At 38.0% G+C, this 14,761-nt stretch overlaps 2 protein-coding genes across 2 annotated transcripts; both read right to left on the bottom strand.

Annotated features, from left to right (window-relative positions):
- Positions 1-1,163: 1,163 nt before the first annotated feature.
- Positions 1,164-7,763, bottom strand: rsph4a (radial spoke head component 4A). The gene is made up of 7 exons (XM_030131470.1): positions 7,411-7,763; positions 5,785-6,007; positions 4,586-4,870; positions 3,280-3,729; positions 3,049-3,193; positions 1,909-2,026; positions 1,164-1,812 (listed from the first exon to the last, which is right to left on the bottom strand). Exons 1-7 carry the CDS (start codon positions 7,491-7,493, stop codon positions 1,590-1,592), a joined length of 1,527 nt encoding a protein of 508 aa, XP_029987330.1. The 5' UTR covers positions 7,494-7,763; the 3' UTR covers positions 1,164-1,589.
- A 2,476-nt stretch (positions 7,764-10,239) lies between these two features.
- On the bottom strand, positions 10,240-14,491 carry dohh (deoxyhypusine hydroxylase/monooxygenase). Its single transcript, XM_030133025.1, has 6 exons — positions 14,393-14,491; positions 13,381-13,487; positions 13,112-13,279; positions 12,917-12,993; positions 12,056-12,311; positions 10,240-11,437 (listed from the first exon to the last, which is right to left on the bottom strand). The coding sequence occupies exons 2-6, from the start codon at positions 13,484-13,486 to the stop codon at positions 11,127-11,129; spliced, it is 918 nt and encodes a 305-aa protein (XP_029988885.1). The 5' UTR covers position 13,487; positions 14,393-14,491; the 3' UTR covers positions 10,240-11,126.
- Between the last annotated feature and the right edge of the window lie 270 nt (positions 14,492-14,761).

Raw genomic sequence — 14,761 nt, 5'->3', positions numbered from 1 at the left:
AAATCTGAATAACATGAACAACTTGAACTGTCTTAAGAAAAACAAGTGCAATTTTAACAATATTATGCCTCGGTTTTTCAGTTTATCATTTACACATGTGCATTACAATCACACAAAACATTTAGTAACAGGCAGAACATTGGTAAAATTACATTTACTTTTCTTAAAACATTTCCATTAGTTCATATTTGTTCAGGTTGTTCACATTTTTTGTAAAAGTATAGTTTGGTAATGTAAACATTTTCATGTAATTTTACTTTTTTACACCCAAAAAACAAAGACCAAATTTGGGGATGTCATTATTTATAGGTTATTATAATATTTTACTGGTCTGACCCATTTGAGATCTAATTGGACTGTATGTGTCTGTATGTGGAACCTGAATTAAAATGATTTTTTCACCACTGATTGTTAACCTCTTCAGTGTAATTTTTGCATTTCACAAATTCATCCCGCGGGCCAGATTGGACCCTTTGGTGGGCCGGATTTGGCCCCTGGGCCGCATGTTTGACACCTGTGATCTAGACTACACTTTATAAGCGCAATAAAAGTACGGGGCAACTCAGGACACATTTTTGTAGCATTACCTTTTTGATATTTATCTTTTGAAAGTCGTTTTATTTTTATGCATAAGCTCTAGAAACTAAGAACTGTTGTGTTTTTGTTACCTTAGAATGAGCAAGTTATATATAATTATAAATGGTGTGGGTTATCTCCACAGCGTCTGCCTTGTTACACTCAAATATTTGTGCAGTTGCTCAAACTATGGAACAGACTGCTTGTACTATTTTGACCATTTGTTCATTGCCAAATGACACAAGGCATTAAAACCTTTGTTTGAACCAAATCTAAAGCTGTGTTTTTCATGCTTTTAGTCAATACCCAACAGGTGGGTCAGGTGAAAAGTATATAGATGCAATCTTACCACTAGATGCCACCGCATATTACACAGTGACCTTGTAAGTTAGTAGTATCACCCAACCAACCCTTTGACAACATTGTGTTTTGTAATACCAAGATATAGCCAAAAGTATTTTCACTAAGTGCTTCAATAAATGCTAAAACCATCTATCTCAAAAACAAATAGACCAGATTAAGACGACTTTGGTGGTATCTTTTTTTTTTTTTAACAAGTGTTCTTAAAAATGCATACATTCATGAACATCTCCACCCTTTTTTCCTAGGCTACTTTTCCAGTTTAAACTTCCTGTGCTAAATTAATTAGGGTCTTCAAGATGACATCTGGAAAAGCATAAATACTAGTTAAAATAACAGTTCAACAAGATGAAATTTATCATTGTGAAAAAGTTTGAAGAAGTCTTTTAAGAACAAATGTTCATGAAGAAAGCTCAGAAATTTTAAATGGTAGAGACTTTTGGATGTTGTATTTGGGATTATTATCAGCAGTAATAAACCTCATCCCCTTTAGGCCAACACAGATTATCATCAAAATCATTTGGATACACTGGTATCAGAAGTACTGTGTCATCTTAACATCACTGACTTGAAAATATTAGAGTGCAGTTCATTTATTTTACATCAAGGAATGTTGCTGACAAAACTGAGCCTTCCAAAAACAAAAGTAGTCATCAGTCATCCTCCTCATCTTCAGAGTCCTCCATCTCCTCCTCAGCAGCTTGCTGCTCCTCTAAAGCTTCTTTGAGAGCCTGCTCCTCCTCCAGTGTTGGGTCCAGAGCTTCTGTGATTTCTGGTCCACTGGCATACTCTCTCTGTGGCAGTGGTGGGACTGGTGGATTGTACCCTACCCCTGCATACTTCAAACCCCATCCAATGTATATGTTCTCAAACTTCCTAAATGAAGAGACAGCATGAGATTGTTTGCTAATGGCAGGATCCCATTCACTGACAGACAGAAACCAAATGAATGTGTTAAAGCTGTTCACTTACTTTCCACATGCATATGCGTACGCTCCAGGCCAGAGGTTGGATCGCAGCACAGCGACTGCATGCTGAGCAGTGAGAGTGGAGGACATCTTAGAGCTCCACGGTGGAGTGTTGGTGATTTCTGAAAAATATTAATATTGTAAACACTGAGGTGATTTCTGTGTTTGTGTGTCCTGTCACACTATCCACAAAATGAGAGTGGTTAAGGCTATTACATTTATACACTGGACATTTACACAAATGAGGAAAATGACACATTATTTATGATATTGGTGGTTGCAGTATCACCCGGGCCTTTAACTCCTCCCATTTTCCCCAGGATTCTCCTGTATTTTATCTTTTGCCTCTGCTGTGCTTTGGTTTAATTATATTCCTATGCATCTCACATTTTTTTAATCTTCCTAAGAAAAAGGTTGGCATTGATAAAAACAGTTCTGGTATAGTTGCATACTGAATACAGTATATTAACGGTTCACTGTATATTGTATTATTTGCAGTAATTGATGTTTTGGAGCTTTTGTTATCTGCATCTGACTCTCATTCAAAAATATCACCTCCTCTGACTATTTTTTTCCAGGAACCATGATGGTCTCATTCACTTTATTTGGACCTTCTAGTAAATTCAATGCTGTTCCTTTTGGAAAATATAGCTCTGTTAAACCTGCAGGAGCTGAATTAGGTCCAGATCTTTTCTGATTAAATCTGATCAGTCACACAGCTGCCAGTAAAGTAGTCTACCTCCATACCTGCCTGAAAATCTTTATGATTAGCTAAAATCTGCATCATAGGAAGAAAAAAAGTCAAGTAATAAATCTATAAATATACCTATACTTAATCATAGATTTTTTTGCCCAGCAATGCTAAAAAAACTATCCAGTACTGCACTGTTTATATAAACTTGAATTTGATACTCATTAATTCATATTATACAATTATCAAACATATCTGCATTAGTTAATATCTAGTGTGCTGCTGAAATTACTTAGTGACATTTAAATGGGTTTCTTATGTATCAGTGTTTGCTGGTGAGTTTCCCCCATTCGCAGCCACCCTTCAAAATAGTAGTTATGTAAAAACAGAGGCAACATCCATGTCTTCTACGGTCTATGGTTTTGCAGGAAAATGTTCAAGTAAATGACTGACCTGCATCCTGGGACAGGGGCGTTAGCAGTGGGGGTCCAACTTCTGGTTCAGGCTCATCAGTCTCTTCCTCCCTGTCCTCAGCCTCAGTTTCCTCATTAAACTCATCCCCTTGTTTCATGGCAAGGTTCACCCAGGTACAGCGTCCCTAAAGCGGTGTGAATTTACACATCAAGAAAGTTCATTTATGAAACTGATGATATGATGTGTGTGCCTTTAGAATGAGACTTGTACCTGCTGCAGGATGTGTTGGATGTGATGCACCCAGGTGGACAAAGAATCAGCCATCTCAGAAACTGGAAGGCCCTCAAAGTCTGGATTGACTTCATAGGTGTCGTGGGGTACCTCATCTTCTTCATTGCTTTCATCCTCTCCAGCCTGGTAGTAGCCCTGGGGGCTGACTTGTGTGCCTGCAGAGATTCGAGCGATCTGTGCTCTCAGATAATTGGCTTCATTCCCGGGGAAAGGTGGATAGGTGATAACAGGGGCGTCCAGTCGCCCCGTGAAGAATTTACGTATCTGGCGAGCAGCATTGATCTGTGCAGGACTCACTGTAGGAAGCCTTACCCATGGAAGACCGGGCTCTTTGCAAACATAGTAAATAAATTTGTTAGCCCCTGTTCCTGTGGCCTCCTTTGGCACCACAGGAGGGGGTTTATAGGTTGACTGAGGGAGTGGATCATTCTGAAAATAAAACAAAACCATAAAATCTACTTACAGACTGGTGGCTTTATAAACAAACTCTAATTATCCATACAATTCAGGCTGCATTGTGTTCCTACATAATATATGTACTACTGCTCCCTTTACATTTTGCTACAATTGAGAATTGTTGAGTTGTCACTGTGGACTTAAAAACAGCCAATTTATCCAGGCCTCTGGGGATTAGTTTTTATTCTTTTTTTCAATCTTTTCTTGCACTTCTTTGAACTTTATGTAAACTGTGAATAAACTGCAGGAAAATTTCATTTCAGTTTTAATTAAAAGCCCATGGTCCCTTCAAGGAACAAATAATGAAGTTGAAGCTGATGTTACTAATAATGTGTGAATTGTGCTTTCACACTTCAAATTCAGTACAAAAACAGGGTCATTTTTAATATTACAAACAACACTGATCATTTGTTGTTTTTGAGTAATGCAACTGGAAATTTGTGTGTCCATCCTCATCTTGAAGAGGAGCAATATATCAAAAAGGTGTGACCATGTCTCAGATTTGTTCAGAGCTGCAGCAGTGGTAAACTACTAGTAGTTTAAAAAATACAATTGCAGGAAATATGATGTTGTGCCTTGAAAATGGATTTTAAAAAAATTGGAAATACTTGTGAAATCAATGACATTAAAAAATGGCCTGACTCAGTTACTAATCTGATGGAATAAGTTACAGTAGAAACATGCATTTTACTGAATATAAAGACAACAGGTGTAAATCAGAAAAGCGTATATTGCATCAAAATAAATTAAAACAGGAATCATTACAAAACAACACAGACAAAGACCTGACTCTCAATACTTTTGGCTCAGTGACACACTGACTCTTCACCTCGTTCTCCTCCGCCTCTGCCTTTTCCTCCTCTTCTTCAGCTGCTGCTTCTATGCTCTGATCTTCTTCCTCTTCGTCTCCCTCTCTGTGCTCAGCTTCTGCAACAATATAGCTGCTCTCTGTTCCCAGAATCTTCCCCCAGAGTCGGCAGTGCTGCAGACCCTGGGATTCAACCAGCTGCTTGAGGGCGAGGAAGATCCTCTGCATCTCCTCTCTGCCCAGGCCCACTCCAGCCTGCTCCAGATAGAAGGCGATCTCACTTACATTAGGAAGGAACATTTCCACCTAAGACAGTGATAAACAAGATTACATTATGAGAATCATTTTAGCTCATGTGTTGAAAAGGTATCTAAAGTAAAATTGTGATTATACTGTATAACGTAAAACACAACAACCTTGGCTCATTTTGCTGCATTCAAATTTGTTTTCTTTAGCACATGTTGCAGCTGCCCTTAAATACTACATACTGCATAGTTCCTGTATGCATCAGTGGAACATAGTACTTTCTCATTATATTCTACTTTAAACTTTGACATTTTTACTCATACATTAATCACAGTCTGTTGGTCTATTGCATGGATTTGAAAGTTAAAAAAGCATCATCATCATCATCATCATCATCATCATAGAATAGCTTCATAAGTTTCAGAAAAGCATGCTGGTTTGCATACATCAAAATGTGACTGGATGCAGTACAGCATCACATTACAACATATAACATTATATTTTTTCATACTGAATTTGATATACTATGTAGTGGAACAAACAAAATCTTTCTTCTGCAACTCCTGGCATCTGATCTTATAATGGATTACAATGCCCATACTGAAGCTTTACTTTTGTGGACTAGCCTTGTCTTCTTGTTTTGTTTTTGGTGGTCTTTCTGGTAAAAGATTTGAAACTTATATATTGCTCATAAATGTTCTTCAACACAACTAAGACACATGTGGAAAAAAATCTAAAAAAAACCCCAAACCAAACAAAACATGTAATCAGCAAACCTTGGGGAAAAAATTACTGATTAAAGACCATTTGCCACACTAGGATAAGTTCTGTAGTTAAAGAGAGTGTGACTGTTGAAACTGGTGTGAGATCAGGCACTGGCTCCAATCCAGCCCTTTTATTAGATAGAGAACAGGAAGCTATTATTTGGTGCAACAAAAACCCTCAGATGTGTGTTGTATGTTGCCATGCAGTACCAGTTCTTCCTCCTGGTCAGCGTCTTCTAAGCGAGAGAAGAGCAGGCGCTGCTGTTCAGCCAGCTGCTCAGCAGCTGTGGCCTCTGTCAGGTCCCTTAGGGTGCTCTGCTTCTCTTCAAATAAACCCCGCTTTACATCTCGACTTATATCCTCAAACACATCCACTGCATTGTGTGGACGCTCATCCATCACCTTCATTAGTACCCGGGTCAGGTGGTCATAGCTGTAACATCATGAACAACAATAATGATGCACTGTTGTGCATTTCATTTGATGGCAAAGTATTTAGAGTGTTGATGGGCCATTATATTCTCATACATAAATGTGATTTCCAAAAATTACAGGGTGGGGAAGCAAAATTTACAATGAACATTTAGTTGTTTTTTCTCAGCAGGCACTACGTCAATTGTTTTGAAACCAAACATATATTGATGTCATAATCATACCTAACACTATTATCCATGCCTTTTCAGAAACTTTTGCCCATATGAGTAATCAGGAAAGCAAACGTCAAAGAGTGTGTGATTTGCTGAATGCACTTGTCACACCAAAGGAGATTTCAAAAATAGTTGGAGTGTCCATAAAGACTGTTTATAATGTAAAGAAGAGAATGACTATGAGCAAAACTATTACGAGAAAGTCTGGAAGGTACTATTAAAGAAGAATGGGAGAAGTTGTCACCCGAATATTTGAGGAACACTTGCGCAAGTTTCAGGAAGCGTGTGAAGGCAGTTATTGAGAAAGAAGGAGGACACATAGAATAAAAACATTTTCTATGATGTAAATTTTCTTGTGGCAAATAAATTCTCATGACTTTCAACAAACTAATTGGTCATACACTGTCTTTCAATCCCTGCCTCAAAATATTGTAAATTTTGCTTCCCCACCCTGTATATTATGTCATACGGGATGAGAAATAGTGTTTACATTAGTGATAGATATATAGGCCTATCTATATTTGTTTTTTATGGTTTAAACCTGTATAAAAATCACATAACTTCTCATTCAGAAAGTCTTGTAATTTAAATGTATGACAAGGAGAACAACAACATTCATGATTTTGACTATTCGACAGTTGTATATTATTTCTGTCATGAATGTATGTTAAATTCACTTTAAAGTCATTTTGCATCATACATAAAAGTTCTGTATACAGTACTGTGCAAAACTCTGACTACCTTTGATTATATTGTTTATATAGGGATATAATGTGCACAGTATCCATATAACATCTGCAAGAAAATAGAGGGGATCTGCACTTTCTTAAAATTTCACAAAAAATAACCAAAAGGCTGGCGTGTTGTCTGTTCCCTTCACAAAAATTTGCCCAAACAAAAAGAAACTTGCCAAAACAACAAGCTTAGTGATGGCCTGAGACTGTAGCAATATAAGAATTTTCATTTATTTTAATGATTTGTTACCTCCTGCTGGTGATGGGGTGTGTGTGGGGGGGCTGATCTGCCTTGGCGGAGGTCTGCGCTCCCTGAGTGCTTTTCTAGTTTAGTATTTTATTATTTGTTATTATTATTAGCTAATACAAAAAAGGTGTTCTAGCTGCTTCTGGTGCTAAACTAGCTTATATTAGCCAACTGACATATCATAGCATCCCTCAGACAGGTTACTTACAGGTTGAGGTTGGTTTTTGTGCTGTCTTTCAGTAGATAGGCCTTGAAAGAGGCAGCTGTCTGCAGCCTGTCTGCACTGTCCATGTCTTTAAACCGCGTTAACCTTGTCTCCACACTTTCTCAACTTTAAGCACATCAGCAGTTTAACAAAAACAGGTTACATTTAAGTATAAAACAACTAAAGAACACGTTAAAACATATACCGTAGAAATAATAATAATGACACAAATAGCTAGCTAACTCTGAAAACGCTGATAGTGTGGACCAAACTTCGTGAGTTGCTATGGTAACAGTAACAAATCGGTTGCAAGGCTCGCGGGAGCGCGCGGACACAGTCGGCTTCCGTGCATGCGCGGATCTGAAAAGAATCTCACCACGAGCTCACCATGGACCACCAGGCCAAGGATGAGCAGAAAATGGGACTTACAGAGGAACTGGACCATATACCACTGCTGTGGTTTGTCTGTCACTCACCAGGAGTGAACCACTGACCAGTCTGGATCAGATCAGCCTGACGTGTTTTAAAATCCTCATCCTTTCAGAATATTTACATGTGTTCATTAAACAGTTCAGGAAATTATGATTGTGTTTCACTTTGTGTGTGTGTATACAATAGTGTATATGTGTGACAATGTGAATGATCTGATATGGAAACTGGTCAAACAAACTCCACTATGACCTGTCCAAATACCTTTTTTCCCCACTCAAAAAAACAAAACAAAACAAACGAACAAACAAACAAACAAAACAAACAAACAAACAAACAAACAGGAATTGATAGGAGAATTGATCAGGAACTGGATGGTAAGCAGAATCGACAATGGCAGTCATATTGATAAAATGCTATCAGTTCCCACCCCTAATCAGCGCTTTGTTTTTGTACAGTTTGTACATGTTGTCAGTTCACTTATTTTATCAAACCTGTTTTGATAAATAAATGCTGATTTAAAAAGTGTATATGATCTGTCATCTAAATGTAATTTATTATTGCTGTTAAAAAGACTCGAAGGACTTGAAATTCAAAGTTTAGGACATAGGACTCGATTTGGGACTTGATAGTCCTGACTCGGGACTTAAAAACTTGAGACTTACTTGCAACTTGCAAAACGCTGACTTGGTCCCACCTCTGCGTACCCCAACGGGTACTTGGAAGAAACTCAGGGGGTACTTGAATTTAAAAAAAAAAAAACAAAAACAACAACATTAAATACGTCATCATGTACTGAAAACAAAGTAAATAATGAGAATTAATGCTGAAATATAAACTAGTAAATACATTCATATAATAAAACAGACACGTCTGACCTTATTTCATTTCAATATTTTTAACTTTATATGATGATGATGATGATGATGATTATTGTTATTATTGTTGTTGTCAATCATCTTGTTTATGCTTTGGTAACATTTTAACAACATTTCTACTTCATATTATTTGAGATGAGTTTATTTGAGTAATTAAGTCATTATTTTTTGTTGATGACAGGTTCACTTAATCATTCATGGCCATTTAATTTATTACGAAAGAGGGCACTTTTCAATTTATATTTTGCACACAATTTGCTTATAAATATTTGTTATTTTTAATATATTCAAGTTGAATATATGTTTGTTTACAAAGTTTTGAAAATAAAAACAGACACTTTTGGCACATGAACAAATTTTAAAAAAAATTTTCAATCAAAAATGCTGAAGCAAGAATTGGGGGTACTTGGCTAAAAATATGTATTTCAAGGGGTACTCCACTGTAAAAAGTTTGAGAACCACTAATGTAGTGTACACGTTAATCAGTGCATCATCGCCATCTACTGGCGGAGGTGCAGTACACTGTCTAACATTGTACAGCGTAAGTATTTCTGAAAAATAAAGCTAATATATTCAATGCCTTGAATGTCAATAGCCAAAACCCAACAGTGTTGGTGCTAACCATTGTATGAAATGTCAACGGGCTTGAAACGGGATTCTAGTGAATTGATATGTTTATTTCATGTCCTTGTCCACCACATTCTTGAATTGATCAGACATATGCATCAGTTTTAAACACAGCAAATCTGGCCAGGCTGGCAGCCACAACTCAGGTCCACGCTGCAGCACCACGCTGTGGTACCTGGTACCCGCTGCACAAAGCCACAGCACCCTCCGCTGTCTCTCTGGCAGCGTTGCCACAGCCACTGGAAGTAAACCACAGGCACCGAAAATAAGCCACAGGCACCGAAAGTAACCCATAGGCAGTGCCAGTGCCTCAATATGCACCCACTGTCTCTCTGAGGACCAGGGTTGGTGACCCCTGACACAGATACATCCACAAACCTTTTAGAAATGTATATTCAAAAATATATACACACTGTCATATATTTTGTTTCATGAACTCAAGAAAATTTGCAAAAACACAGCCTTACTGTGTTACTCTTCCTCTAATTCTACATTGAAACATTCAAACTCTACATATATTCAAATTTGAAGCTTTTGTAACAAATTTTAATTTATTGAACTATTTTTCTTTTTTGCTTGCTTTTATTTCATTGTCATTTCATGTTTTTGACTGAGCTGTACAGTAAAACATTTTGCCTGCAACCTATTTGATTTAGCTGCTTTTATTTGCATTTTATGGTTAGTTTTATAAGATGTACAGATTGGATGGTACTTTTAATTTAGCTGTATTTGTTACATTGACAGAGATATTCTATATTCTATCGACTGATCCGACACAAAGCGGGTATTTCTACTTCTTACACATACAAGTTCATACTGCTGTAAAATCTGTCTTAACTGAGAAAACTAAACATCCAATAACCTTTTAAAATGAAATGACCCTGAGTACTGTACCTGCTTAGCCACTGAATACGATTTTCTTTAATCACTGCTTAGATTCAACTCACAACTGTATTCATTTTCACAAGATTTTAACTTAAAATTAACAGTACACACCTGCCCATATATATTAAAAAGCAGAAACTTAAATCCAGTCTGCAAAAGAACTTCTTTATGTATGACCGTAATTTAATGACCAAAAGCAAGCTATTTGAGAAAGACACGGCAAATCACCGCTGTGTCTGCAGCAAATAATATTTGAACAGAGGTTTGAAAAAATAATTCCCCACATTACTGGATGTGCTGCTTAAACATGCTGTAAATCCACAGCAGAAAGACTGCTTCATCTTTGTTGTAGGATCCTTAGCTTTAATGAAAAGAAACTGACTACATGTCGTGCTCACACTGAAGTGCATCTTAAACCAGAACCATCCACTTCAGTCTACGAGTTCACCATCTTAAAACAGCTTAGTACAGAGATGGGACAAAAATACCGAGTCCTCAGAGCAGTTACAAACAGGGAGCAAAGTAGAGTGTTTTCATTACAACTGTCAACCTTTATCCTCAGCTGTAGTCTACACAGACCAGATACTGTTCAAATCACTGAGTAAATGCAGCAATGAGTGAAGCCAGGACATTATTTAGTATGTGAATGCATTGAGTGAACACAAAGGCACATAACATTCCAAGCTCCAGTCGATAGTTCACTCCTGTTTGGTTCAACTTGGCCTTTTTTGTTGCAATTTTAATTTCATATGCTTGTACTTCATCATTTTGCAGTCGGGGACCAGCACACAGATATTGAATATTCTTCCCTGATGCAAGAGATTAGTGTCCTATGTGCGCGGTTTAATATAGAAAAAAAATGTTGAAATGAAAGCCCAGGAGTCTTTTTAGGTGTGACCTTTAACCCTGTAACCTGACAAGTCCATCTGCGTACTGGAACTGGTCACTGTTTTCATACTCCAGCATATCCAAAGCCACTTCACAGCTCTCCTTCACAACACGCTCCCCATCTCCACGGAACTGCTGCAGCACGGCCAGACACTCCTCTTTGCCGATGGAACCTAGAGCCTCGGCCGCTTCATGCCGGACCATGGGGTTCTCGCCGGCCCGCTCCAGAGCTGCACGCAGGGCTGGGACGGCTGCCGGGTGCTGCATCTGACCCAGGACATAACCGATTTCATGGCGAAACAGAGCGCTGGAACACTGCAGGCCTGCACAAGACAAAAGGGAAAGTTAAAGAGTCACTAAGATGTTAGAGGAGTGCTTCTAAATCAGCCTCCTGATTTTCTGTGCAGGTCTTATATTCCAAAAATCAAAGCCCAAATCACTGGTGTGATGTGGATTTAAAGGCATGTGCTTTACACAAGTTCACTTAATACAGTCAGAGTAAGTAAAATGGTGATAGCAGCGTATGACAGTGTAAAGAAACACCCTCAGACACAAACATATACATGCGCTTCGTATGTGTATTGCAGGCTGAGTGCACAAAAACAACACTTGTTTCCCTCTGTGATAAATTGAATATCCTCAGGTTTAATTACTCAGAAGACTAAACACACTAAAGCATCTGTCAACCAATAGCATCAATCAAACAAATAGAATGCTCAGTGGTGTCAGGTGATTCCATTGAGCAAATATCAGACTTGCTGATATGATAAATGATATTCAATATGATTTGGATGTCTGTAACAAGTTGATGACTACAAAAAAGTTTCCGCCACATTGAACTTTAATCTCTACAATGTTGTGAAATAAGTCACCACATGACATCCCACTAATGAAAGTTTCTCATTAGTGCAGACACACCAGCAGCCTATAGTTAATCATACCGTCTCCCAGTGCCAGCACAGCCTCCTCAGTGCCCAGGTTCCGCAGTGCAAACATGGCTCTGTAGCGTTCAAACAGAGGCAGACCCTCATTCAGCAGGTTGGACCGGAGCTCAGCTACACTCTTCCTCGGTGCTGGAGGGGCCGGGTCGACAGAGCAGTATGGGTTCTGGTCTGTGCTGACATCGTCCAGCTGTTTCTCTCCTCCACTCTGCAGCCACTCCAACCGACGAACAGCCAGCTGACATGTTTCTGCAACCTAGATGGGTCATATGTACAATACACACAAGTTACCAAAAAACACAACTGCAAATTTAGTACTATGCATCTTCTAATGTGCCTGCACAAAATGCATGTTTGATATATTAAACTTATAGAACATGTTTGACAAAACTGCTGTACAAACAAATATACTACGAGAATAAAAGTAGTGAAACTAAAGTAGCAAAAGCACCAAATTTGGGTCCCTAATAAAGAAAAATGTTTGGTTTACCGACCCAGGACATAACAATTCACTAGTTTTTAGTTTTAATTAGGTCAAATGGCTATTATTGAAATGGAATATTTGCCTCTGAGCTACAAGGTCTACTACAAAACACTATGTGGTGGATTTCAACCGTTAAATGTGATGCAGAAAGTCCTGAATCATCCAATGTGTAGTTAATACAAATACATACTGTTAAAGCCATTTGCTATATATGTGAATTTAATACATTTAAAAACAAAAGTGTCCACAACTACCCATGTGATTTATCAAGGTGGAATGTGAGAAGCTAATCCATGGCTCTATCTATATGATTTAGACTTTCTCTTAGTAATTGACTTAAAAACTATTTCCTTCAGAGTTAGTGTTAAAAGTCTTACCTCTATGACAGGATCCTGACTGTACTGTTTGAGTAGATCTAGAACCATAGGATCACCAATTGCTCCCAGAGCCTCTCCTGTAGATAGACCATTTTTTAATTTAGCATTTTTACTTAACTGGGGTTCTTCTGTTACATTCAAACAAATGTTCTTTCTCCAATAACGACTTGTTCATGTATATCACTGTGCTTTTACCTGCTTCATGTCTGACCATAGGTTCCTGTTGTGTGTCTTTGAGTACAGTGGTCAGAGTGGGGATGGCCCGAGTGTCCTGCATCTGGCCAAGACAGTAAGCCAGCTCATGCTTCAGCAGGGCAGACTCATCTGTAAAGGCTTTACTGATCCAGTCTATGGCTTCAGCACCTGAAGCAAATGGGACAATGGATATAACAGATACCTGGTTTGTGCTCTAAGATTTTTTATTTATGTTTGCATATGGATATGTTGATGTTTTGATACATTACCTCCCAGGTTTCTTAGGGTAAACAAGGCTCTGAAGCGCTGGGTCAGGTCCAGTCCTGGGTCAACCAGAATCTGTCCTACTGCTGCCACCTGGTCCACAGTAGCCATACTGTTATAAACACAGATAGTTGCACAAGATGAGGATGAACACTTCGACACATAAGAAACATAGCACATCAGGGAGTTAACAGTTATAATGTAGATAGAGATAATGTAGTAAATAAAAGTGCACACCACAATTTTATTTAAATTTGAAAAAATACTGTAATGTTAAGAAATTTGTCAACATATGTTCTTGGAAGCAAGAACATAAACTCTGCTTATTACTAATTCCTACTAAAACTATTTGCTTATAAAAAAAAAAAAAATGAACACTGCATTAATTAATTACAATATTTTTGTATTCTATTATGCATCAAGCACTGCTTAATTGTGAATTCTGAAAGAATTAATAAACTTTGTTTTCAATGAGTATTTATCTAAAATCTTTTGTTTTGACAATTCTGTTATTTTGTACGAATGTCTGTAGTACGTTAACAATCAATAGTAGATTAATTGCACGAACAGAATTAAGTGTGATCTAGCTGTACGACTGTAACACTCAGGGACGACAGATGTGGAACATGAAAACATGACTGGATTTCAGATATTCCACTGATGAAGTCTTCAGACCCATCATTACAATCTCGCTCAAAGCTGCTGTGTTTGGCTGACACTGTGGTGTATTTCACAGCTGCTGCCTCCTGATAATTATGAAGAGAGAAAAGATGTCATTGTAGGTGACATAACACAGATCTACTAGCCACGTTTCAGGCTTCAGACTAGTGTTACCAGCTGTGGTTACAAAATGCTGTTTGGCTAAAGCTAACTGTTAGCCTCATAAGTTACACCTACATGAAACTGTGAAAAAGCATATGGACAAATTCCTCACTGTAATAAGACCGAGCTCTCTGACACTGTCAGCGTGGCAGACGAAAGTAAAAAGAGCAGAGGTTAATGTCGAAAGTTATTTACCTTCACAGACCCCTCAACCGGCGCTAATACCACTGAGTGTTGGACAGCTCGTAGCACGCTGGTAGTGTTAGAGCAACTTCCTCTGGCGTTACTTCCGGGGATGCTTTTCAGAATAAGAGTTTCACCAGGGCTGTAGGTTTTATGTGTTATATGTTTAGCTCATATCGTACAAGATTTTATTTACATGATACAATTTATTCTATCCCTTATATCCTGGTGACTCGGCTGCTGTGAGACAATACTTGTAATTCTATTTGGTGGTCACGTTTCTTTTTAAACATCATTTTTTTCTAATTTTTCCCATGATGGGCTGCATTTATCAGTACCTCCAAGATTTCACGGGATTTATTTTGGTTTTGTTTTGGGGTT

The sequence above is a fragment of the Sphaeramia orbicularis genome, chromosome 4, assembly GCF_902148855.1.
Source record: "Sphaeramia orbicularis chromosome 4, fSphaOr1.1, whole genome shotgun sequence".
Lineage (NCBI taxonomy): Eukaryota > Metazoa > Chordata > Actinopteri > Kurtiformes > Apogonidae > Sphaeramia > Sphaeramia orbicularis.
Note: the sequence above shows the minus strand (reverse complement) of the source record. Positions and strands in the feature narration are given on the sequence as shown.

Coding starts and splice junctions, on each gene's coding strand:
- rsph4a (XM_030131470.1), bottom strand. CDS start 7,493: ATGGACAGTGCAGACAGGCTGCAGACAGCTGCCTCTTTCAAGGCCTAT. Junction 3,194..3,279: donor TCCAACACATCCTGCAGCAG/GTACAAGTCTCA, acceptor ACACCGCTTTAG/GGACGCTGTACCTGGGTGAA. Junction 1,813..1,908: donor TACGCATATGCATGTGGAAA/GTAAGTGAACAG, acceptor CTCTTCATTTAG/GAAGTTTGAGAACATATACA.
- dohh (XM_030133025.1), bottom strand. CDS start 13,486: ATGGCTACTGTGGACCAGGTGGCAGCAGTAGGACAGATTCTGGTTGAC. Junction 12,312..12,916: donor GTCAGGATCCTGTCATAGAG/GTAAGACTTTTA, acceptor TGACCCATCTAG/GTTGCAGAAACATGTCAGCT. Junction 11,438..12,055: donor TGTGCTGGCACTGGGAGACG/GTATGATTAACT, acceptor TGTCTTGTGCAG/GCCTGCAGTGTTCCAGCGCT.